Source organism: Oncorhynchus gorbuscha, linkage group LG01 (assembly GCF_021184085.1).
Source record: "Oncorhynchus gorbuscha isolate QuinsamMale2020 ecotype Even-year linkage group LG01, OgorEven_v1.0, whole genome shotgun sequence".
Lineage (NCBI taxonomy): Eukaryota > Metazoa > Chordata > Actinopteri > Salmoniformes > Salmonidae > Oncorhynchus > Oncorhynchus gorbuscha.
The window spans coordinates 27,927,192-27,952,359 of record NC_060173.1 but is presented as its reverse complement, the minus strand read 5'-3'; the positions used below and the strand labels follow the sequence as shown (position 1 = coordinate 27,952,359).

At 43.9% G+C, this 25,168-nt stretch overlaps 1 protein-coding gene across 1 annotated transcript in view; it reads right to left on the bottom strand.

Annotated features, from left to right (window-relative positions):
- Positions 1–256: 256 nt before the first annotated feature.
- Positions 257–25,168, bottom strand: part of LOC124035681 (CD44 antigen-like) — a 38,981-nt gene continuing 14,069 nt past the window's right edge. The window contains exons 3-8 of the mRNA XM_046349267.1: positions 22,790–22,929; positions 22,498–22,596; positions 8,173–8,748; positions 4,283–4,366; positions 3,470–3,548; positions 257–2,891 (exon numbers count right to left, since the gene is read on the bottom strand). Of these exons, the coding sequence (XP_046205223.1) occupies positions 2,678–2,891; positions 3,470–3,548; positions 4,283–4,366; positions 8,173–8,748; positions 22,498–22,596; positions 22,790–22,929 (1,192 nt within the window). The 3' untranslated portion in view covers positions 257–2,677. The remainder of the gene's footprint in view (positions 2,892–3,469; positions 3,549–4,282; positions 4,367–8,172; positions 8,749–22,497; positions 22,597–22,789; positions 22,930–25,168) is intronic.

Genomic DNA, 25,168 nt, shown 5'->3' with positions numbered 1-25,168 from the left:
TGTCTGTGATTACATCTACAAGAACATGGCCTTTTCAGCTTTCAAAATGGCTTTCTTTGTCTTACTGTCTCTCTGTCTTGCCTGGGTAAAAACATACTCTTGCATCATGACTGGGATACCATGGCAACCATACTTTCTCCTTCTCCTGAGCAACCCCTTTTCTCTCCATTCCCTCCCTCCCTCCTGCCCGCTGAATGAACACCACAATCAAAGATTTCCTCTATACACATTTATTTAATTCATGACTTTACACATATTTTCTCATTAACAATGTTTTATTAATTCATCATTACACACTCCTACCCTAATACATTTTCAAATTTTCCTCAAAGTGAATCAAATGAGAGCAAGATCGGAGAGGAACAAAAGCAGAGGCAAAAAGCCACACAAACAAGCTGGGACACACATTTGTCATGCCGCTTACTCAAAAGGCATGACAAATGTACTGTCAAACTGATATGAGAGGATTCATAACATCCACATAATATCCACAGACAATCACACATAAAAGTGATTTGCCTATGAAAGAAAGAGACAGCATAAAGATTATAATGTAATCAGATGGAGGTGTGGAGCAATGGGCACATTGGGACCTGGATCAGTATGGAGACACAGAGCTCCTAGCCAGAGACACATGAATTCATTAACCTCCCTCTCTCTGGTGCACATAACAGGGAAAGCCACAGAAATATGATGGCCTCTGCTGCTTTGTTACAAAGGAGCCCAGAGAAGTAGAATCCAGAGTTGTACTTGGAGTTCTACTGTTCTGCCCATTACTGTAATGTCTGTGTCCAGATCATGTGTTGTTGTCAGTGTGTCCAGCCAAATCAATTATTTTGTCAGTGAGGGATTGTACATTGATTTTCATGTTGGCCGTTAACAACAGTTATTAGGTTCCATCACAGTGTAATGCATTACTACACAATTCTAGGTCATTGTAAATGGCACATTTCTGTCAATATAAGGTGACTTATATGGTAAGTACATGTGATACGTGTACTCCAACATCCACATCTGACCATTGCATCTATTCTCCGAAAGCTGTCGATATTCCATATAAATCTATGCGCTACTCAACATGAATGTATTATTTATACAGACCATGTTAATTAACATCATAAAAAACGTTTTTTAAAATGCACAGTCTTGAATACTATACATGAAGTTGATTCATACAATATCTACTCTGACTATTGCAAATGTTCTATCACAATTAAAGACCATAGGTTCTGAATTTGATTAAATAATTCTCAAATATGACAGCTTTTATTTATTCATTAAAGGGCATTGCATGCCAAAAAAGATGAATGACAACTGTTGCTGAGGCATTTGGAAAATATGTGTACATTATATACAGAAGCAAAAATAGCAAGAAAAATCCAAACTGCATTAATTAAAATACTAACATCTCGTTGTGTTTTCTTGGAAAAACAAAATCCCAATCCACAGGAAAGAACTGAAATATACAGAGGGTTAATATTGAAAGAAAACAGGGGAATGATAAAGAGTATAGACATCAGTGGGCCACAACGTCCCACATTTACCTATCCATAATAAACAATATTAATCCCATGAACATCCAGCCAAATTATTTGACAACGTCTGTTTAGTTTTCACATTGCTGCACGCCTGTTTTTCCAAATCAATTCCTCAAAAGCTTCAAGTGACACACTATCAACAATGTCCTTCCCCTCAACCTAACCCTCAACCTCAACCCCCGACTGGTCTTGCTGGGCAAACCAAGACTCCCACCCCCCACCTTTAAAAACTCCCACCCACACCCCTGTGCCTTTATCAACACCCTTCCTCTCTCCCCTCACACATACATACAGTACATACTGTGCATACACACACACACACACACACACACACACACACACACACACACACACACACACACACACACACACACACACACACACACACACACACACACACACACACACACACACACACACACACACACACACACACACACACACACACACACACACACACACACACACCTCTTCAACATCTCCACTCAGATCCCACCATAGAGCAGGGATGTCAACCTCCAGTCCCCCAGTGTCACAGGGTCTGCAGGGTTAAATTTCAACCTGTTATTATTATTGAATTAATGTTACTGATTGGCTAGAGAAGCCAGACTGATTTTCTCAGATTTAGATTAGACACTGATTGAAAGGCAGGGGTGAATATCAGCATGTGTGTATGAAGCCTGGCTTGACACCCCAGATGTAGTGACTCAGTCCAAACCCTAGGACTATGAAGTATCCAATCCTAACCACATACCTGACATAACAGGGTAGAAAGTAGCATTCTGCTCATCTTGGCTTTAACAGTCTAGCTAGCCCATCTGAGAGACAGGCAAAGGACAGGGCCAGTTTCCGATGTTGCACCTTAGTAGCAAGGTGGGACAAACCAGCCATTCTTCCCAGAATACAACAACAGAATCAATAGAGTATTAACCATCCCTTACATTTACAAATCCCCCACCCAACCCCAGCTGGCATGTTCAATGTGTCTGTCTTCTTGGTAGCAGGCCAAAGTGTCCATCTCCACCCCCAGCCAGACCTTCTCTAGTCCTGCCCCAGTGTCAGCACCCCCATAGCTACTCATCTTTCTCTATCCTTCTGTGCCCTCTCTCTTCTCCTCCTTGTCCTCCTCCTCTCCTCTCTCATGCCAGCTGTCCTTTCTCTGGGGACTCATCCAGTGTGATGACGGTGAACTCCTCTGTGTTGCCGTTTTCCTGGATCTTCTCTTTGTTCATCAGGGTCACCATCTCCTGCTCTCTCTCCTGGGCGCGGGAGCTAGCCACAGACGCCACCGCCCCATTCCCGTCACTACCATCCTTGTTAGTGATCATCAGGGTCTGCTGCTGACCACACCAGCTAACAGCCAGAGAGAGAGAGAGAGAGAGAGAGAGAGAGAGAGAGAGAGAGAGAGAGAGAGAGAGAGTGAACACATTAGAATACTGTCACCAGGTAAACAGACAGAGAGCAATCAGTGAACACATTAGCATTAGGATACTGTCACCAGGTAAACAGACAGAGAGCAATCAGTGAACACATTAGCATTAGGATACTGTCACCACCTAACAGACAGAGAAAGGGAGCAGTGAACACATTAGGATACTGTCATCAGCTAACAGACAGAGGGAGGAAGCAGTGAACACATTAGGATACTGTCATCAGCTAACAGACAGAGGGAGGAAGCAGTGAACACATTAGGATACTGTCATCAGCTAACAGACAGAGGGAGGAAGCAGTGAACACATTAGGATACTGTCATCAGCTAACAGACAGAGGGAGGAAGCAGTGAACACATTAGGATACTGTCATCAGCTAACAGACAGAGGGAGGAAGCAGTGAACACATTAGGATACTGTCATCAGCTAACGGACAGAGAGAGGGAGTAATGCAGACAGTTAATTATTGATCAGAATTCCAATTGTTGAAATGAGACCTACCTCTTCCGCTTGGCCACAGCAGCACACACGAGGAGAATAGCGCCCACTGCCGCAACCACTCCCACAATGATCAGCCAATCTGCACAAAGGAAAGAAATGAGAAAGGTTGAATAACATGAATAATTCATGCCTATAATGTCTCTCACTTGGAGGTGTAGCATATGCCCCTTTACAATGCAAAGTGCTTTGAGAAGTGCTATATAAATGAAATTGTTTGCTCAATTATTAATACATTATGAATACATTAGGAATCCATTAAACCAGTGGTTCTCAACTGGTTTCGCATTGCTAAAAAGAATCGGCAAAATACAATCTGGAAAATTATTTGTAATGCTATATTGATATTAAATGTACCAACTGTATGACAAGGAAACAACATTCCCACATCTTTCATTGTCAATAATTACATTTTGCACATATTCTTGATGTTGACTGTAAATAAACTCACTGATTTAAGACCACACAATCAACCATAGCGCTGCTAATAGCTCTGTACTGAAAACAATGTGATTGAAGATAAATTGTTTAAACATGTAAGTTCATTATCATTTCTCCACACATTCTACCAGGTTTAAGTCATTTCAAGTCCAGACTGGGTTTTACTTTTCATTTAAAAAAAACTCAGACACCCGCGACCCACACAAAACCTCCCACGACCAAAATTTGGTTTACGACCCACCAATTGAGAATCGCTGCATTAAACCATATAATACATTGTAATTACATGGCCATGATTCAACTAATCACTCATGACATGTACAATAATAGTATTAATAGTACTGGTAGAGATATTAAGGATAGTGGGCCACTCACCGGGTGTGCTACTATTCTCCTTCCCGGCTGGAGGAGGGGCTACTCCCTCACCTGGATTCATCCTCCCCCTGGGAATGGGCTGATCTGGGAATAGATGGGGAGAACAATGAGATACAGTGTTAAACAAACGTCTCTGATGCCTCAAAAATGAATTACACATAGATGTCAACTGGTGTCATCAGATTCCATACACGTCCACCCAGGTAACACACACAGAGCCCCTGGAGAGAGTGCAGTAGACCCCAATAATAGTGCTTGGTTATCACACTAAAGTGTGATGAAGACCTGTGTCCATCTTGTCAATCAGACATACTGCCTGGGTATGAGCACTGACAGACTGTGATTTTGTGCAATGTCATGTGATGATGTATAACACTATCATGTGATGACCAGGAATCATGTGCTACATCAGGGCTGATGTAATAGCTGTGGAATGAACTGAACCTACTAAGGAATGTGGAACTGTCTCGTTGGGACAGAGTTGGCACCTGAGAGCGAATGCCAACATTTCATTGCAAAGTGATTGATGAGTTATTGCTGTTATTAAAGTGACATTGTGCCAAGTGTTATAATGAGAACAATATGGTAAACTCCACATAACCTTAGCACAGAACAGAACAGTTTATCTGATTAGTATCTCATAGGGTAAATCAATGCCATCCTATTTCTCACACAGGGCTCTGGTGGAAAGTAGTGCCCATTTTGGGCTGTCATTCCCCCCATAGCAATACATCCTCTACCAGATCGATCCCTATGTCCACACTTCCTACTGTGTCTCCTGTCCTATCCCTATGTCTACACTTCCTACTGTGTCTCCTGTCCTATCCCTACGTCCACACTTCCTACTGTGTCTCCTGTCCTATCCCTATGTCTACACTTCCTACTGTGTCTCCTGTCCTATTCCTACATCCACACTTCCTACTGTGTCTCCTGTCCTATCCCTATGTCTACACTTCCTACTGTGTCTCCTGTCCTATCCCTACATCCACACTTCCTACTGTGTCTCCTGTCCTATCCCTACGTCTACACTTCCTACTGTGTCTCCTGTCCTATCCCTACATCCACACTTCCTACTGTGTCTCCTGTCCTATCCCTACGTCCACACTTCCTACTGTGTCTCCTGTCCTATCCCTACGTCCACACTTCCTACTGTGTCTCCTGTCCTATCCCTACGTCCACACTTCCTACTGTGTCTCCTGTCCTATCCCTACGTCCACACTTCCTACTGTTCCTCCTGTCCTATCCCTACGTCCACACTTCCTACTGTGTCTCCTGTCCTATCCCTACGTCCACACTTCCTACTGTCTCTCCTGTCGTATCCCTACGTCCACACTTCCTACTGTGTCTCCTGTCCTATCCCTACATCCACACTTCCTACTGTGTCTCCTGTCCTATCCCCCCTTGCCTCCCCCTCTACTTCTAAACTGTCTCATTGGATCACAGGTGTCAAACTCATTCCAAGGAGGGCACGGGCGTCTGCAGGTTTTTGCTCACCCTTGTATTTGATTGATGAATTATGGTAGCTAATTAGTAAGGAACTCCCCTCACCTGGTTGTTTATAGTAGGTCTTAACTGAAAGAAAAAAGCAAAAACCCGCAGACACTCTGCCCTCCGAGGAATGAGTTTGACACCCCTGCATTAAATAATCTAAATACAGAAATACATCTAATGAATAAGAATCCAATTATAATGTAATTAATAATAAAAGGCTGTGGGCCAGCAGTTGTTATATTATAACACAACTTGGGGGTCCTCTTGCTTACACACAGTAGTGCACAAACACACCATTATTAAGATAGATATTCAGTATTCAGTGCTTCTAAATACAAGTTGATGCCCAATAGGAATACACTATAGGAGCATTGGACCCAAATATTAGCTACTGTGTTGAAAGGGTCTGTGTAATACATTAAATCATTGGATGCAGAGATTGTTTATATAGAGTTCTTGTATTGAGAATTTGAGCCAGTACAGATGGGGAGTTGAGAGGAAGAATCATGCTGTGGCACAGTCAGTGGTGGACTAGTGGTCCTCTCTTTCTCTCCTCTCTTTCACACTCTCCCTCATCCGGTCACAAGAGGGGGAGCCTTCTTCAAACAAACTCCACAGAGGAGAGGACACACAGAGAAAGACAAACTTTCAAGCCTCCATGGAATATTTCTTCATGAATGGTGGTCAATCTGAGTGCTTATTTTATTTGATAGTGTCATCAAACTACAACTTTATGTCCCGGCTGTCGTAAGAACGGGACCAAAGTGCAGCGGATGTTAAGTTCCACATATTTAATTCAAGGAGAAACTTAAACAAAACAAAATATATCAATAAACAAACAACTAACCGTGACTATGTGGTGCACATGCACAAACAATATCCCACAAACACAGGTGGGAAAATAGCTACTTAAATATGACCCCCAATTAGAGACAATGATTACCAGCTGCCTCTAATTGGGAATCCTACAAAACACCAACATAGGAAATATAAACTAGAACACAACATAGAATTGATAAACTAGAATACCCTCTAGTCACACCTGACCTACGACACCATAGAGAAACAAGGGCTCTCTATGGTCAGGGCGTGACACTTTACCATAGAGCTGACTATGCAAATGATTCCTTGCACTTGAATATTTTAATATAAAGTTGGATATAACTTTTATACCTAGTGCCACATGTCTTCTTATATAACTTTAAATGCACACAGATATTACAATACAAACAAGAGTGGAAATTGGAGCCACAATCTTTTTCACACCCCAACACCAGGGGGCGAAGTTAGTTCTTTAACTTCCCAGAGTCTGACCAAACTTTGCTGTGTGTGGGTGGTAGGCTATCTGTTCTAAGTATCCTTCTCTGAGTTCTGACTAAGCACTTTCAAGAAAATGTAAAGGATACTTACTATTTATGTAAAGATAAAAACAGGTAAAGAAGGTGCTAGTTATTACAGTCAGAGAAGACTGTATTATAGATTGCATAATAATGTGTCTTGACAAAAGTGTTGAGGAGAATGACGAACACAGAGATGTATATTTAGAGATTGATATGATTAAATTAATCACCTTGAAAGCACAGACTTTTGAGTCGCCTTGGAAACAGTTGTACAGTATAGCCAGAGGGCAGTGATGTTATATATATATATATATATATGTGTTGTCGTGATTCTGTCAAGACTCAGCCAGTTATTAATGGCTTTGATTAATGATACGACTGAAGATGTACACATCAGTTGATACATCTTCAAACATTTTGTAACATTTTTAAAACCTTTTCTGTCATTATAGATGAATGTCCTGGTATCAAACATTTCACCATGGAGATGTGTCAATTTGTTTTGGTGGTGCTTATACTTTTGTTTACAAAAACGTAGCTAAATACATCTTTGTGTGGAATTCAAAAAAGGCTATTTGAGATAAACACAGAATGTATCTTTAGTTTAGGGGGTCTAAAGAGGAACACCTCATGTAAACATTTATACATACCACACTGACTGGAAAAGGTTGCTGGTTCAACATTTTGCAGCAGCAGCAGAATGATTGGCATCTGCATTAGGACCAGAATGTACAGGGGGACATCCTGCCCTTGAGTATCACAACTGCTATTTTTAGGCTCAGGGAAAGCTTTTCATTCATCCTGTCACAGAAATCATATATGAAAAGTATGATTGTTGCAGGGTAATGCCAGGCACTTGTTTTGTACCTCTTATGTTTCTCTGTTCTGACATGATTTATGATTTACTTGAGATGTATTTGTATTTTAAAGTGTGCTATTTAAATTAAATACATTGTCATTATAATTATGTTCATGATACCAAACTGAGTGACAAAGCAAAGCAAAAAACAGTATTCTGTATGTGATATTATGAATGTAACAAACAGAGTAATTGCTTACCCTCTACCCCCTCCTCCTCCTCCTGCTCTGGCACTATCTCCTGCACATCCTCCTCGCTGGCTGAGCCCTGTGGTTCTCCTGGCTGTCCAACAGGTGGTGCAATAGAAGAGGCCCCCTCCTCAGCGCCAGTCGGTTGCATCCCAGACCCGGTGGTGTCCTCCATCTCAGTGGCCAGCACCCCAGTGCGGCCAGCTGACTGGGTCTCATCCCCCTCAGTCTGCTCTTCCTCCCCACCAGGGCTCTCTGTGGCTGCCCCCTCTGAGGCCTCACCCCCAGCCCCAGATGTTGGTTCCTCTGGGCTAGCCTCAGTGGATGCAGGTTGGGTCAGGTCCACTTCCTCAAATACCTCAGTGGTGCTCTCGGCTCCCTGTTTCTCAGGTGCAGAGGTGGTATCCACTGTGTTAGGCTCTGTGCTTGCTCTGTCCTCAGGCTGGGCCCTGTCCTCTGGGGTTCCCTCTGTGGCCTCTGGCTGTACCTGGTCCTGGTCCTGGTCTTCCACCACTGCTGGGGCATATGTCTGGATGTCTGTCTTCTCTTCTGGGACCTCCTCTGTCTTAGGCTGCTCTGAGGCTTCACCTGTGGGAAAACAGACCAGAAAGATAGATGAATGAGACCAGTTCTGATATTAAAACTGTTATAAAACTATAACTATATCAAATTATAACTATATAAAACTATTATTCCCCAAAACACATCCCCTCATTCCAAGAGGTTATCCCAAATCTGTCAAGGTTGGATTGGTGAAAGCAATGGGGGGGTAGACATGCTTTCATCTTTCCAATCACCTACTGTATAGAGCAGTGATTACCATAAAGGAATGGAGAAGAGATGGAAGCTTGTGGAGACTAGAGAGACAGCCCTGTAATTGACCTGGAAATGAATAGCCTGTCAGGTAGGGGATTGATAGCTTTTGTTTGTGTCTGCCAAGACTGCCTGGCCAGTGAAAGTTTCCAAGTGGATATCATTACGGTGATAAGCGATCTCACGCCTATCTTTTGACATCCATTATGTAACCTATGACATCATCTGTTGTGTACCAGAGTGTAATGATCTGTTTACCAGTCATTACAACGAGTTACACAGTCATTTCCACATGCGTTTACTGTACTGTTTCTGTAGGAAATGAGAACATGGAAGATCGAATTACCAATAAATCATATCATATAAAAGATTCATATCTATCTCCCTTTTATTAAGACTGTGGTTACAGTATATTTGTCCTATTTCACACATGTGAATGTGTATATTTACATTACATTACATATTAATGTGCATATGTGAATTGTACATTTGTTTTTTGCATATCCCACTCCCCCTGAGACAACCTCGTCGATCACTGTCATGCTGGTGATAGAGGACCCAAAAGCGACTTAACAGAAACAGAGTTTATTCAAGTCCAAACAGGGAATAACAGAAATCCTCTAGTCTGTAGAGGGGAATAACAAGAGAAGCGGCCACAGACTGCAGGTCGCTTCGGGTAGGCGCAGGCCGTAGTTGATAGAGACACCTGCTCACACGCAGCATCTGATGAAGGCAAAAAACACGACAGGACAGGGCGAAACACAATCACAGCACGGTGAATACTAAACAAGGAACCGACGGGACAGGAACGGAACACAAAGGAATAAATAGGGACTCTAATCAGGGGAAAGGATCGGGAACAGGTGTGGGAAGACTAAATGATGATTAGGGGAATAGGAACAGCTGGGAGCAGGAACGGAACGATAGAGAGAAGAGAGCGAGAGAGTGAGAGGGGAGGGGAGAGAGAGGGATAGAAAGAGGGAAAGAACCCAATAAGACCAGCAGAGGGAAACGAACAGAATGGGGAGCACAGGGACAAGACATGATAATAAATGACAAACATGACAGTACCCCCCACTCACCGGCGCCTCCTGGCGCACTCGAGGAGGAATCCTGGCGGCAACGGAGGAAATCATCGATGAGTGAACGGTCCAGCACGTCCGAGACGGAACCCAACTCCTCTCCTCAGGACCGTAACCCTCCCAATCCACTAAGTATTGGTGACCCCGTCCCCGAGAACGCATGTCCATGATCTTATGTACCTTGAAAATAGGTGCGCTCTCGACAAGGACGGGAGGGGGGGAGGGAAGACGAACGGGGTGCGAAGAAAGGGCTTAACACAGGAGACATGGAAGACAGGATGGACGCGACGAAGATGTCGCGGAAGAAGCAGTCGCACAGCGACAGGATTGACGACCTGGGAGACACGGAACGGACCAATGAACCGCGGAGTCAACTTACGAGAAGCTGTCGTAAGAGGAAGGTTGCGAGTGGAAAGCCACACTCTCTGGCCGCAACAATACCTTGGACTCTTAATCCTGCGTTTATTGGCGGCTCTCACAGTCTTCCCCGCAGACAAAGGCAGACCGGTAGTGAAGCCTAAGGCGATGTGAGACCATGGTCGAGAAGGAATGGGGAGCGGTCTGAGACGACCGGCAGGAGGAGAGTTACCCGACTTAGTCTGCGCGCAGTCCGAACAAGCAGCCACGAAACGGCGCGTGTCACGCTCCTGAGTCGGCCACCAAAAGCGCTGGCGAATAGACGCAAGAGTGCCTCGAACACCGGGATGACCAGCTAACTTGGCAGAGTGAGCCCACTGAAGAACAGCCAGACGAGTGGAAACAGGAACGAAAAGGAGGTTACTAGGACAAGCGCGCGGCGACGCAGTGTGCGTGAGTGCTTGCTTAACCTGTCTTTCAATTCCCCAGACTGTTAACCCGACAACACGCCCATAAGGAAGAATCCCCTCGGGATCAGTAGAAGCCACAGAAGAACTAAACAGACGGGATAAGGCATCAGGCTTGGTGTTCTTGCTACCCGGACGGTAAGAAATCACAAACTCGAAACGAGCGAAAAACAACGCCCAACGAGCTTGACGGGCATTAAGTCGTTTGGCAGAACGGATGTACTCAAGGTTCTTATGGTCTGTCCAAACGACAAAAGGAACGGTCGCCCCCTCCAACCACTGTCGCCATTCGCCTAGGGCTAAGCGGATGGCGAGCAGTTCACGGTTACCCACATCATAGTTGCGCTCAGATGGCGACAGGCGATGAGAAAAATAAGCGCAAGGATGAACCTTATCGTCAGACTGGAAGCGCTGGGATAGAATGGCTCCCACGCCTACCTCTGAAGCGTCAACCTCGACAATGAATTGTCTAGTGACGTCAGGAGTAACGAGGATAGGAGCGGACGTAAAACGTTCTTTTAGAAGATCAAAAGCTCCTGGGCGGAACCGGACCACTTAAAACACGTCTTGACAGAAGTAAGAGCTGTGAGAGGAGCAGCAACTTGACCGAAATTACGAATGAAACGCCGATAGAAATTAGCGAAACCTAAAAAGCGCTGCAACTCGACACGTGACCTTGGAACGGGCCAATCACTGACAGCTTGGACCTTAGCGGAATCCATCTGAATGCCTTCAGCGGAAATAACGGAACCGAGAAAAGTAACGGAGGAGACATGAAAAGAGCACTTCTCAGCCTTTACGTAGAGACAATTCTCTAAAAGGCGCTGTAGAACACGTCGAACGTGCTGAACATGAATCTCGAGTGACGGAGAAAAAATCAGGATATCGTCAAGATAGACAAAAACAAAGATGTTCAGCATGTCTCTCAGAACATCATTAACTAATGCCTGAAAAACAGCTGGCGCATTGGCGAGACCGAACGGCAGAACCCGGTACTCAAAATGCCCTAACGGAGTGTTAAACGCCGTTTTCCACTCGTCCCCCTCTCTGATGCGCACGAGATGGTAAGCGTTACGAAGGTCCAACTTAGTAAAGCACCTGGCTCCCTGCAGAATCTCGAAGGCTGATGACATAAGGGAAGCGGATAACGATTCTTAACCGTTATGTCATTCAGCCCTCGATAATCCACGCAGGGGCGCAGAGTACCGTCCTTCTTCTTAACAAAAGAACCCCGCCCCGGCCGGAGAAGAAGAAGGCACTATGGTACCGGCGTCAAGAGACACAGACAAATAATCCTCGAGAGCCTTACGTTCGGGAGCCGACAGAGAGTATAGTCTACCTCGAGGAGGAGTGGTCCCCGGAAGGAGATCAATACTACAATCATACGACCGGTGAGGAGGAAGGGAGTTGGCTCGGGACCGACTGAAGACCGTGCGCAGATCATGATATTCCTCCGGCACTCCTGTCAAATCGCCAGGTTCCTCCTGAGAAGTAGGGACAGAAGAAACGGGAGGGATGGCAGACATTAAACACTTCACATGACAAGAAACGTTCCAGGATAGGATAGAATTACTAGACCAATTAATAGAAGGATTATGACATACTAGCCAGGGATGACCCAAAACAACAGGTGTAAACGGTGAACGGAAAATCAAAAAAAAATAGTCTCACTGTGGTTACCAGATGCTGTGAGAGTTAAAGGTAGTGTCTCAAATTTGATACTGGGAAGATGACTACCATCTAAGGCAAACATGGGCGTAGGCTTGTCTAACGGTCTGAAAGGAATGTTATGTTTCCGAACCCATGCTTCGTCCATGAAACAACCCTCAGCCCCAGAGTCAATCAAGGCACTGCATGTAGCACCCGAACCGGTCCAGCGTAGATGGACCGACATAGTAGTACAAGATCTAGATGAAGAGACCTGAGTAGTAGCGCTCACCAGTAGCCCTCCGCTTACTGATGGGCTCTGGCCTCTTACTGGACATGAATTAACAAAATGTCCAGCAACTCCGCAATAGAGGCACAGGCGGTTGGTGATCCTCCGTTCCCTCTCCTTAGTCGAGATGCGAATCCCTCCCAGCTGCATGGGCTCAGTCTCAAAGCCAGAGGAGGGAGATGGTTGCGATGCGGAGCAGGGAAACACCGTTGATGCGAGCTCTCTTCCACGAGCCCGGTGACGAAGATCTACCCGTCGTTCTATGCGGATGGCGAGAGCAATCAAAGAGTCCACATCTGAAGGAACCTCCCGGGAGAGAATCTCATCCTTAACCACTGCGTGGAGTCCCTCCAGAAAACGAGCGAGCAGCGCCGGCTCGTTCCACTCACTAGAGGCAGCAAGAGTGCGAAACTCAATAGAATAATCCGTTATGGACCGTTCACCTTGGCATAAGGAAGCCAGGGCCCTAGAAGCCTCCCTACCAAAAACTGAACGGTCAAAAACCCGAATCATCTCCTCTTTAAAGTTCTGGAACTTGTTAGAGCAATCAGCCCTTGCCTCCCAGATAGCTGTGCCCCATTCTCGAGCCCGGCCAGTAAGGAGTGAAATGACGTAAGCAACCCGAGCTCTCTCTCTAGAGTATGTGTTGGGTTGGAGAGAGAACACAATCTCACACTGCGTGAGAAAGGAGCGGCACTCAGTGGGCTGCCCGGAGTAGCAAGGTGGGTTATTAACCCTAGGTTCTGGAGGCTCGGCAGGCCAGGAAGTAACAGGTGGCACGAGACGTAGACTCTGGAACTGTCCAGAGAGGTCGGAAACCTGAGCGGCCAGGTTCTCCACGGCATGGCGAGCAGCAGACAATTCCTGCTCGTGTCTGCCGAGCATGGCTCCTTGGATCTTGACGGCAGTGTAACGAGCGTCTGAAGTCGCTGGGTCCATTCCTTGGTCGGTTCCTTCTGTCATGCTGGTGATAGAGGACCCAAAAGCGACTTAACAGAAACAGAGTTTATTCAAGTCCAAACAGGGAATAACAGAAATCCTCTAGTCTGTAGAGGGGAATAACAAGAGAAGCGGCCACAGACTGCAGGTCGCTTCGGGTAGGCGCAGGCCGTAGTTGATAGAGACACCTGCTCACACGCAGCATCTGATGAAGGCAAAAAACACGACAGGACAGGGCGAAACACAATCACAGCACGGTGAATACTAAACAAGGAACCGACGGGACAGGAACGGAACACAAAGGAATAAATAGGGACTCTAATCAGGGGAAAGGATCGGGAACAGGTGTGGGAAGACTAAATGATGATTAGGGGAATAGGAACAGCTGGGAGCAGGAACGGAACGATAGAGAGAAGAGAGAGCGAGAGAGTGAGAGGGGAAGGGGGAGAGAGAGGGATAGAAAGAGGGAAAGAACCCAATAAGACCAGCAGAGGGAAACGAACAGAATGGGGAGCACAGGGACAAGACATGATAATAAATGACAAACATGACAATCACAGCAAGGACATTATCAACAGTAACCCTGGAGCCAGTAGGGTTAAGTGCCTTGCTCAAGGGCACTTTGACAGAACGCCCTAGCGACTAGGATACCTGCTGCCCTTGATGTGTAAGAGATATTAAGCTACTTTTGGAGGACAGTCGGCAGTTGAATAAATATTTGCTAATTGACAGACCCAAATTCAGTCAATTTCAGGCGGTTGTAAAGCACATTCAGAGTGAGTCTGTTGTGCAGTTATCTGCAATAACCATGGGATAGTTGCTAGCTAATGTCAGCCATGTTGTTTTCATCCAAATTAGACCTGTTTTCCACTGGGGACAATCAGATAATCTTGGGTCACTCTGTGCCTCTCTGCCTCACAACACCGTATTCACCAATGAGAGGAATAGGCTAGTGGCAAGGCCCCCCGAGGTATAGCAAAACACAACCATGTTTTTCAATATATTTAATGTCTCCCATATATGAAATAGATGGTTGAGTAAAACAAGTTGACTGCAAAAGTGGTTCAATTGATAGATATTGTGACACACCCCTTGAACTCAAACAGTGTCAAATAATGCCTGGGTGGAGGGGGTAGGCCACATAAACATGAGTGGGTCCTTCAATGGGTAAGGAGACAAAGTAGTCAGTGGTGGTTGTAGTTCTCAGGCCTGACCAGCTTGCACAGCTAACTGGTCATTCTGAGCAAGCTACAGCGACAAGGGTAGTATCCTTCCTGTATGACTGGCGGGGTATGGGGGCTGTGGAGTGATCAGTTTCCATTTCTACAGTTTGCTTGCATACCGAAGAGACCCTTTGACCAACTGGAATATTATTTCAGTCTGATTGATGCTGGGGATACTCCAGTAGTGGAATGGTTGGTTTTCTGGTTGTGATGGACAGTCTGTGAAAGGGCTGTCACAAACAGACTTGCCATTAGATCTTCCCAATGCATAGTTGGCCTCTGGAGGGAGTTTTTTCAAGTTTAATGTGGCAAAAGGTCCTACAGGTCACGTCCCACATTTTATTTTATATTACTTTGGAAGTCAGGTATGATTATAATTTTGTCGATATTAACTGTGGGTGGTTGGCATTGATTACAGACTGGGGCAAGCCCAGCAGGAGATGTGGAGAGTGACATGAGGGTGACCTCAGGTTACTTAGAGATTAGTCAAAGTGTAGCTAGGTCATAGACTATGACTAAAAAGTGCTGGTTGTGAGGGACATAGCACAGCTCCACACACATATACACTACCATTCAAAAGTTTGGGGTCAGTAAAAAATGTCCTTGTTTTAGAAAAGCACATTTTTTCTCCATTAAAATAACATCAAATTGATCAGAAATACAGTCTAGGCATAGTTAATGTTGTAAATAACTATTGTAGCTGGAAACGACAGACTTTTAATGGAATATCTACATAGATGTACATTATCAGCTACATAGGCCCATTATCAGCAAGAATCACTCCTGTGTTCCAATGGCACGTTGTGTTTGCTAATCCAAGTTGATCATTTTAAAAGGATAACTGATCATTTAAATACCCTTTTGCAATTCTGTTAGCACAGTTGCAAACTGCTGTTCTGATTAAAGAAGCAATACAACTCTCCTTCTTTAGACTAGTTGAGTATCTGGAGCATCAGCATTTGTGGGTTCGATGACAGGCTCAAAATGGCCATAAACCAATAACTTTCTTCTGAAACTCGTCAGTCTATTACTGTTCTGAGAAATGAAGGCTATTCCATGTGAGAAAATGCCAAGAAACTGAAGATCTCGTACCGCGCTGTGTACTACTCCCTTCACAGAATAGAGCAAACTGACTCTAACCAGAATAGAAAGAGGAGTGGGAGACCCCAGTGCACAACTGAGCAAGAGGACAAGTACATTAGAGTGTCTAGTTTGAGAAACAGACACCTCACAAGTCCTCAACTGGCAGCTTCATTAAATAGTACCCGCAAAACACCAGTTTAAACGTCTCTCTATCCACCGGATGTGTACCAAACTCACTAAAAGTGGCAGTAATAAAGCCTCTCTTGAAAAAGCCAAACCTTGACCCAGAAAATATAAAAAACTATCGGCCTATATCGAATCTTCCATTCCTCTCAAAAATTTTAGAGAAGGCTGTTGTGCAGCAACTCACTGCCTTCCTGAAGACAAACAATGTATACGAAATGCTTCAGTCTGGTTTTAGACCCCATCATAGCACTGAGACGGCACTTGTGAAGGTGGTAAATTACATTTTAATGGCATCAGACCGAGGCTGCATCTGTCCTCATGCTCCTAGACCTTAGTGCTGCTTTTGATCGATCACCACATTCTTTTGGAGAGATTGGAAACCCAAATTGGTCTACACGGACAAGTTCTGGCCTGGTTTAGATCTTATCTGTCAGAAAGATATCAGTTTGTCTCTGTGAATGGTTTGTCCTCTGACAAATCAACTGTAAATTTCGGTGTTCCTCAAGGTTCCGTTTTAGGACCACTATTGTTTTCACTATATATTTTACCTCTTGGGGATGTTATTTGAAAACATAATGTTAACTTTCACTGCTATGCGGATGACACACAGCTGTACATTTCAATGAAACATGGTGAAGCCCCAAAATTGCCCTTGCATGTGTTTCAGACATAAGGAAGTGGATGGCTGCAAACTTTCTACTTTTAAACTCGGACAAAACAGAGATGCTTGTTCTAGGTCCCAAGAAACAAAGAGATCTTCTGTTGAATCTGACAATTAATCTTAATGGTTGTACAGTCATCTCAAATAAAACTGTGAAGGACCTCGGCGTTACTCTGGACCCTGACCTCTCTTTTGAAGAACATATCAAGACCATTTCAAGGACAGCTTTTTTCCATCTACGTAACATTGCAAAAATCAGAAACTTTCTGTCCAAAAATGATGCAGAAAAATTAATCCATGCTTTTGGCACTTCTAGGTTAGACTACTGCAATGCTCTACTTTCCGGCTACCCGGATAAAGCACTAAATAAACTTCAGTTAGTGCTAAATACGGCTGCTAGAACCCTGACTAGAACCAAAAAATGTGATCATATTACTCCAGTGCTAGCCTCTCTACACTGGCTTCCTGTCAAAGCAAGGGCTGATTTCAAGGTTTTACTGCTAACCTACAAAGCATTACATGGGCTTGCTCCTACCTATCTCTCTGATTTGGTCCTGCCGTACATACCTACACGTACACTACGGTCACAAGACGCAGGCCTCCTAATTGTCCCTAGAATTTCTAAGCAAACAGCTAGAAGCAGGGCTTTCTCCTATAGAGCTCCATTTTTATGGAACAGTCTGCCTACCCATGTCAGAGACGCAAACTCGGTCTCAACCTTTAAGTCTTTACTGAAGACTCATCTCTTCAGTGGGTCATATGAATGAGTGTAGTCTGGCCCAGGAGCGGGAAGGTGAACGGAAAGGCTCTGGAGCAACGAACCGCCCTTGCTGTCTCTGCCTTGCCAGTTCCCCTCTTTCCACTGGGATTCTCTGCCTCTAACCCTATTACAGGGGCTGAGTCACTGGCTTACTGGGGCTCTCTCATGCCATCCCTGGAAGGGGTGCGTCACCTGAGTGGGTTGATTCACTGATGTGGTCATCCTGTCTGGGTTGGCACCCCCCCTTGGGTTCTGCCATGGCGGAGATCTTTTGTGGGCTATACTCAGCCTTGTCTCAGGATGGTAAGTTGGTGGTTGAAGATATTCCTCTAGTGGTGTGGGGGCTGTGCTTTGGCAAAGTGGGTGGGGTTATATCCTTCCTGTTTGGCCCTGTCCAGGGGTGTCCTCGGATGGGGCCACAGTGTCTCCCGACCCCTCCTGTCTCAGCCTCCAGTATTTATGCTGCAGTAGTTTATGTGTCGGGGGGCTAGGTTCAGTTTGTTATATGTGTCCTGTGTGAATCTAAGTGTGCGTTCTCTAATTCTTTCCTTCTCTCTTTCTTTCTCTCTCTCGGAGGACCTGAGCCCTAGGACCATGCCCCAGGACTACCTGACATGATGACTCCTTGCTGTCCCCTGTCCACCTGACCGTGCTGCTGCTCCAGTTTCAACTGTTCTGCCTTATTATTATTCGACCATGCTGGTCATTTATGAACATTTGAACATCTTGGCCATGTTCTGTTATAATCTCCACCCGGCACAGCCAGAAGAGGACTGGCCACTCCACATAGCCTGGTTCCTTTCTAAGTTTTGTCCTAGGTTTTGGCCTTTCTAGGGAGTTTTTCCTAGCCACCGTGCTTCTACACCTGCATTGCTTGCTGTTTGGGGTTTTAGGCTGGGTTTCTGTACAGCACTTTGAGATATCAGCTGATGTATGAAGGGCTATATAAATACATTGGATTTGATTTGATTTGAACAGTGAAGAAGCGACTCTGGGATGCTGGCCTTCTAGGCAGAGTTGCAAAGAAAAAGCCATATCTCAGACTGGCCAATAAAAATAAAAGATTAGATGGGCAAAGGAACACAGACACTGGACAGAGGAACTCTGCCTAGAAGGTCAGCATCCCAAACTTTTGAATGGTAGTGTACATTTGAAGGTGATCCCTCGGCTTTGATGGACAGTAAAAGGGTTGCAGAGGAGGTGGAGTTTGTCAAACATGGTGCACAAAGTCAATCCCCTGCCACAGTCAATTCGTATGTGGATGTTGGGATTACTGCAGGATCCCAGACCAATGCATGATTCACGTGAGTCCCGTTCAGGTGCCACATGGGCTGGCCAGCCATTGTTGGTAGCAAAATAGGTACATATGAGGACAATGCACGGCAACAATTTCCAGATGGCATTTTGGCTGTTGAATGGCCTCCTGGCATGTGGCATCCAGTTCCATGGTCTCTAGTAACTGGAAGGAAGGACTGACGGTGGAGAGGGAAAGTTAATGTGTAGCCCCAGGCTATGTTGGTTCATTGTTGTGAACACCTACCTTGTGCACTTGTCACGTGTCGTAGCATCCTCCCCATACAACACAAATGTCACAAAGTCAACATACAGTTGAAGACAGAAGTTTATGCATACCTTAGCCAAATTCAATTAAACTCAGTTTTTCACACTTCCTGACATTTAATCCTAGTAGAAATTTAGTCTTAGGTCAGTTAGGATCACCACTTTATTTTAAGAATGTGAAATGTCTGAATAATTGAAGAGATAATGATTTGTTCACATACTGACCTTAGTTCCTTTGTTATGTGGGGCAGCAGCGTAGCCTAGTGGTTAGAATGTTGGACTAGTAACAGGAAGGTTGCGAGTTCAAACCCCTGAGCTGACAAGGACACCTGCCTCTGATTGAGAACCATACCAGGCCAAATCTGTCGTTCTGCCCCTGAACAGGCAGTTAACCCACTGTTCCCAGGCCGTTATTGAAAATAAGTCTTTGTTTTAGTATGGTCAGGGCATGAGTTGGGTGGGATGCCTATGTTCCATTTCTATGTTGTGTTTTTGCGTTTGGCCTGGTATAGTTGTCTCTGATTGAGAATCATACTTAGGTAGCCTTTTCCGTTTCAGTGTCTGCACCATTCGGGATTGTTTCGGTTTTCATTGTAATTCTCTTGTTCTTTTGTATTTTGTATTCATTCTCATTAAAGCTTGTGGATACATACCACGCTGCATTTTGGTCCGATCCTTCCTACTTCTCGTCCGAAGAAGAGGACGAGAATTGTTACAGATTTATTTCAGCTTTCATTTCTTTCATCACATTCCCAGTGGGTCAGAAGTTTACATACACTCAATTAGTATTTGGTAGCACTACCTTTAAATTGTTTAATAACTTGGGTCAAATGTTTTGGGTAGCCTTCCACAAGCTTCCCACAATAGGTTGGGTGAATTTTGTCCCATTCCTCCTGACAGAGCTGGTGTAAGTGAGTCAGGTTTGTAGGCCTCCTTGCTCGCACACGCTTTTTCAGTTCTGTCCACTAATTTTCTATAGGATTGAGGTCAAGGGCTTTGTGAAGGCCACTCCAATACCTTGACTTTCTTGTCCTTATGCCATTTTGCCACAACTTTTGAAGTATGGCTCGGAGTTATTGACCATTTGGAAGACCCATTTGCGACCAAGTTTTAACTTCCTTGACTGATGTGTTGGGTCATTGTCCTATTGAAAACAAATGACAGTCCCACTAAGCCAAAACCAGATGTGATGGAGTATCGCCTGAATGCTGTTGTAGCCATACTGGTTAAGTGTGCCTTGAATTCTAAATAAATCACTAACACTGTCACAAGCAAAGCATCCCCACATCATCACACCTCCTCCTCCATGCTTCACGGTGGGAACTACACATGCGTAGATCATCTGTTCACCTTCACTGCGTCTCACAAAGAAACAAAAACATCTAGTTAGGACACCAGACCAATTTCAACTGGTCCAATGTCCATTGCTTGTGTTTCTTGGCCCAAGCAAATCTCTTCTTATTATTGGTGAACTTTAGTAGGCGCCCATAGGGAGTTGTCTGTGTTTGGCCAGTGTAGGCTGTCATTGTAAATAATAATTTATTTTTAACTGATTTGCCTAGTTAAATAAATATTCAATTAAGGTTAAATAAAAAATAATAGTGGTTTCTTTGCAGCAATTTGACCATGAAGGCCTGATTCACACATTCTATTCTGAACAGTTGTGTCTGTTACTTGAACTGTGTGAAGCATTTATTTGGGCTGTATTCTCAGGTGCAGTTAACTCTAATGAACTTATCCTCTGCAGCAGAGATAACGCTGGGTCTTCCTTTCCTGTGGCGGTCTTCGTGAGAGCCAGTTTCATCATAGCGCTTGATTGTTTTTCGACTATACTTGAAGGAACTTTCAAAGTTCTTGAAATGTCCGCATTGACTGACCTCAATGTTTTGGCCTTTCTAGGGAGTTTTTCCTTCTACACCTGCATTGCTTACTGTTGGGTTTTAGGCTGGGTTTCTGTACAGCACTTTGAGATATCAGCTGGTGTAAGAAGGGCTATATAAATACATTTGATTTGATTAGATAGCAGCCTTTTTAAAAAATTGACGCCTAAATGACATACCCAAATCTAACTGCCTGTAGCTCAGGCCCTGAAGCAAGGATATGCATATTCTTGGTACCATCTGAAAGGAAGCACTGAAATTTGTTGAAATGTCAATTTGAATGTAGGAAAATATAACACAGTAGATCTGGTAGAAGAAAATACAAAGAAAAAAACAACCAGTGTTTTTTTTACCTCCTTCTTTGAAAATGCAAGAGAAAGATCACTGTTATAGCCATCACTCTGGTAATTCCGATAGTGTCCACAAGATGGAAGCAGTGTATGTGCAAAGTTTCAGATGGATAACTTGAAGTATGAGCGAACTACATGATATTTAGTGTGAAGTCACCCAGGTACATTTGGGCAAATCGTGGAGAAGACATTTGCATTCATATGATGTTTTTCTGCAAGAATATCGTATAATCTATTCCAGTATTAGTAGCCCTATTATAAGTATTTTAAGTTCAACATTTCAAGAAATACTTATTTTCCACCATAATTTGCAAATAAATTCATGAAAAATCCTACAATTTTTTTTCTAATTTTTGTCTGTCATAGTTGAAGTGTACCTGTGATAAAAATTACAGGCCTTTCACATCTTTTTAAGTGCGAGAACTTGCACAATTGGTGGCTGACTAAATACTTTTTTGCCCCACTGTATATATATATATATATATAAGTATGCCAATATATATAATAATATTCCTCCACAAATAATTCCCAGATCAATACTTTAACTTGCCCAAACGGCATCAGAACATCAATATGAAATGTATTTAGAATTTTGATCTAGCAATACAGTATGTAAAATAAAAGCAGATTTACTTACCTCGGCGGAGACCCTAAGAACCTCAAGAGTTAACCAATCCTGTGAATGGGTTAGGCAATGCAGCTGTCTATACTTCACAGCAAAGTTAGATATGACAGAAGTTTATGATGTAGGGCCTTGTAAACAAAAAGATAGTATTATAAAGATCCACGGGTCTTAAGCGATAGTGGAAACCTTGTGACAGACTAGCGTCCTGTCCAGGGGGGTTACTAGAAAGCTGTCATATGCTACAGAATCAGGAGGCTCCTGCCCCTACGGGCTCGGACAAGGCTTACTTATTAGATAGTGTAGCCGCAGACTGGCATACTGTATGAAATACAGAGGAGATGAAAAATGTCATGATTTTGTTGATTCTATTGATTGTGGGGTTGATAATGTAGATGGTAAAAAAGACGGGACTGACCTGCAGCATCAGAAGCAAGGTCTCCATCTGTCACCTGAACACTCTCTGGTCCTGTTGAATCAGGGTTGATGGCCAAATCACAGTTCTTCATAGACAAATCTATGAGGGGGGGGGGGGGATCAAGGATCAGAAATGAAGTACAAATGTGTAATTGTCTCCAGCATCTGTTACAGTTCAAGTTCTAAGAATGGCAAGAATCATTAAGATGTACAAGTGTTTAAGTGATTGTCTCTCAAAGAGCTCTGTTGTCATGCCAAACCTGGTCAATATGAACTATGAAAAAAAAACTCACCTGATGCATTGAAACAGAAGGCATCAAAGTGTTGGTCCAGAGTGTCATGGTGGAAGAAGACTCCTGTCATGTTCTTGGCACAGTTAACATGGGCCTTCTGTCTGAGGATAGTGGTATTTCCGTTGCTGATCCAACCATATCTAAAATCAAAGATTAGCATTTGGATTTCACGACTGTTCGTCACAGATAACTTTTTTTTAAATGTAGGCGCATGGATCAGAAAACTAGTCACTATATGGTGACCACTAGTTGCCTCATGCTGCACGATTACATATCCTTTGCATAGAGTTGATCATGCTGTTGATTGTGGCCTGTGGAATGTTGTCCCACTCCTCTTTATTGTCTGTGAAAAGTTTCTGGATATTAGCGGGAACTGGGAAACGCTGTCGTACTCGTCGACCGAGAGCATCCCAAACATGTTCAATAGGTTACATGACTGGTGAGTATGCAGGCCATGGAAGAACTGAGACATGGGACCATGCATTATCATGCTGAAACATGATAATTATTTTTTATTGAACCTTTATTCAACTAGGCAAGTCAGTTACACATTCTGATGTACAATGACGGACTATCCCGGCCAAACCCAGACAATGCTGGGCCAATTGTGCGCTGCCCTATGGGACTCTCAATCACAGCCAGATGTGATGCAGCATGGATTCGAACCAGGGACTGCAGTGATGCCTCTTACACTGAGATGAGATGCCTTAGACCACTGCACCTCTTGGGAGCCCTGAAATTATCTTGCGGGATGAATGGCACAACAATTGGCCTCAAGATTTCTTCACGGTATCTCTTGACATCGAAAAAATGCAAATGTGTTTGTAGTCCATAGCTTATGCCTGCCCGTACCATAACCCCACCGCTACCAAGGAACAATCTGTTCACAACGTTGACATGAGCAAACCGCTCTCCCACACGACACCATACATGTGGTCTGCGGTTGTGAGGCCGATTGGACATACAGCTAAATACTCTTAAAATGAGGTTGGAGGAGGCTCATGGTAGAAAAAATAACATTAAATTCTCTGGCAACAGTTCTGGTGGACATTGCTGCAGTCAGCAAGCCAAATTGCACGCTCCCTCAAAACTTGAGACATCTGTGGCATTATGTTGCGAGACAAAACTGCACATTTTTGAGTGGCCTTTTGTCCCCAAAACAAGGTGCACCTGTGTAATGATCATGCTGTATTAAAACCTTTTTGGGATAGGTGGCAGCATTTTCACTTTTGGATGAATAGCGTGCCCAGAGTGAACTGCCTCCTACTCTGTCCCAGCTAATATATGCATATTATTATTAGTATTGGATAGAAAACACTCTGTTTGAATGATGTCTGTGAGTATAACAGAACTCATATGGCAGGCAAAAACCTGAGAAGAATCCAATCAGGAAGTGGGAAATCTGAGGTTTGTAGTTTTTCAAAGCATCGCCTACCAAATACACAATGTCTATGGAGTCAAATTTCACTTCCTACGGCTTCCACTAGATGTCAACCATCTTTAGAAACTTGTTTCAGGCTTCTGCTATAAAGGAGGGGGGAATGGGAGCTGAATGAGTCAGTGGTCTGGCAGAGTGTCTCAGGCTCGTGACGCGCGCTCCCGAGTTAGCTCTCGTTCCAGTGCTTTTCTTCAGACAATAAAATTATCCGGTTGGAACCTTATTGATGATTTACGTTAAAAACATCCTAAAGATTGATTCCATACATCGTTTGACTTGTTTCTACAACCTGTAATGGTATTTTATGAGTTTTTGTCTGGACGAAGTGCTCGCGCCTCATGAAGATGGATTACTGGGCTGAACACGCTAACAACAAGTGGTTATTTGGACATAAATGATGGACTTTATGGAACTTTATGGAACAAATCAGTAATTTATTGTCGAACTTGGATTCCTGGGAGTGCCTTCTGATGAAGATCGTCAAAGGTAAGTGAATATTTATAGTGTTATCTCTAACTTCTGTTGACTCCAACATGGCGGATATTTCTTTGGCTGGATTGGACTCTGAGTGCCGTTCTCAGATTATGCTTTTTCCGTGAAGTTTATTTGAAATCTGACACAGCGGTTGCATTAAGGAAAAGTCTATCTTTAATACTGTGAATAACAGTTGAATCTTTTATCAATGTTTATTATGAGTATTTCTGCAAAATCACTGAATGTTTTGGAATCAAAACATTACTGCACGTAACGCGCCAATGTAAACTGAGATTTTTGGATATAAATAAGCACATTATCGAACAAAACATACATGTATTGTGTAACATGATGTCCTATGATTGTCATCTGATGAAGATCATCAAAGGTTAGTGATTCATTTTATATTTATTTCTGCTTTTTGTTACTCCTATCTTTGGCTGGAAAATGGCTGTGTTTTTTAAACT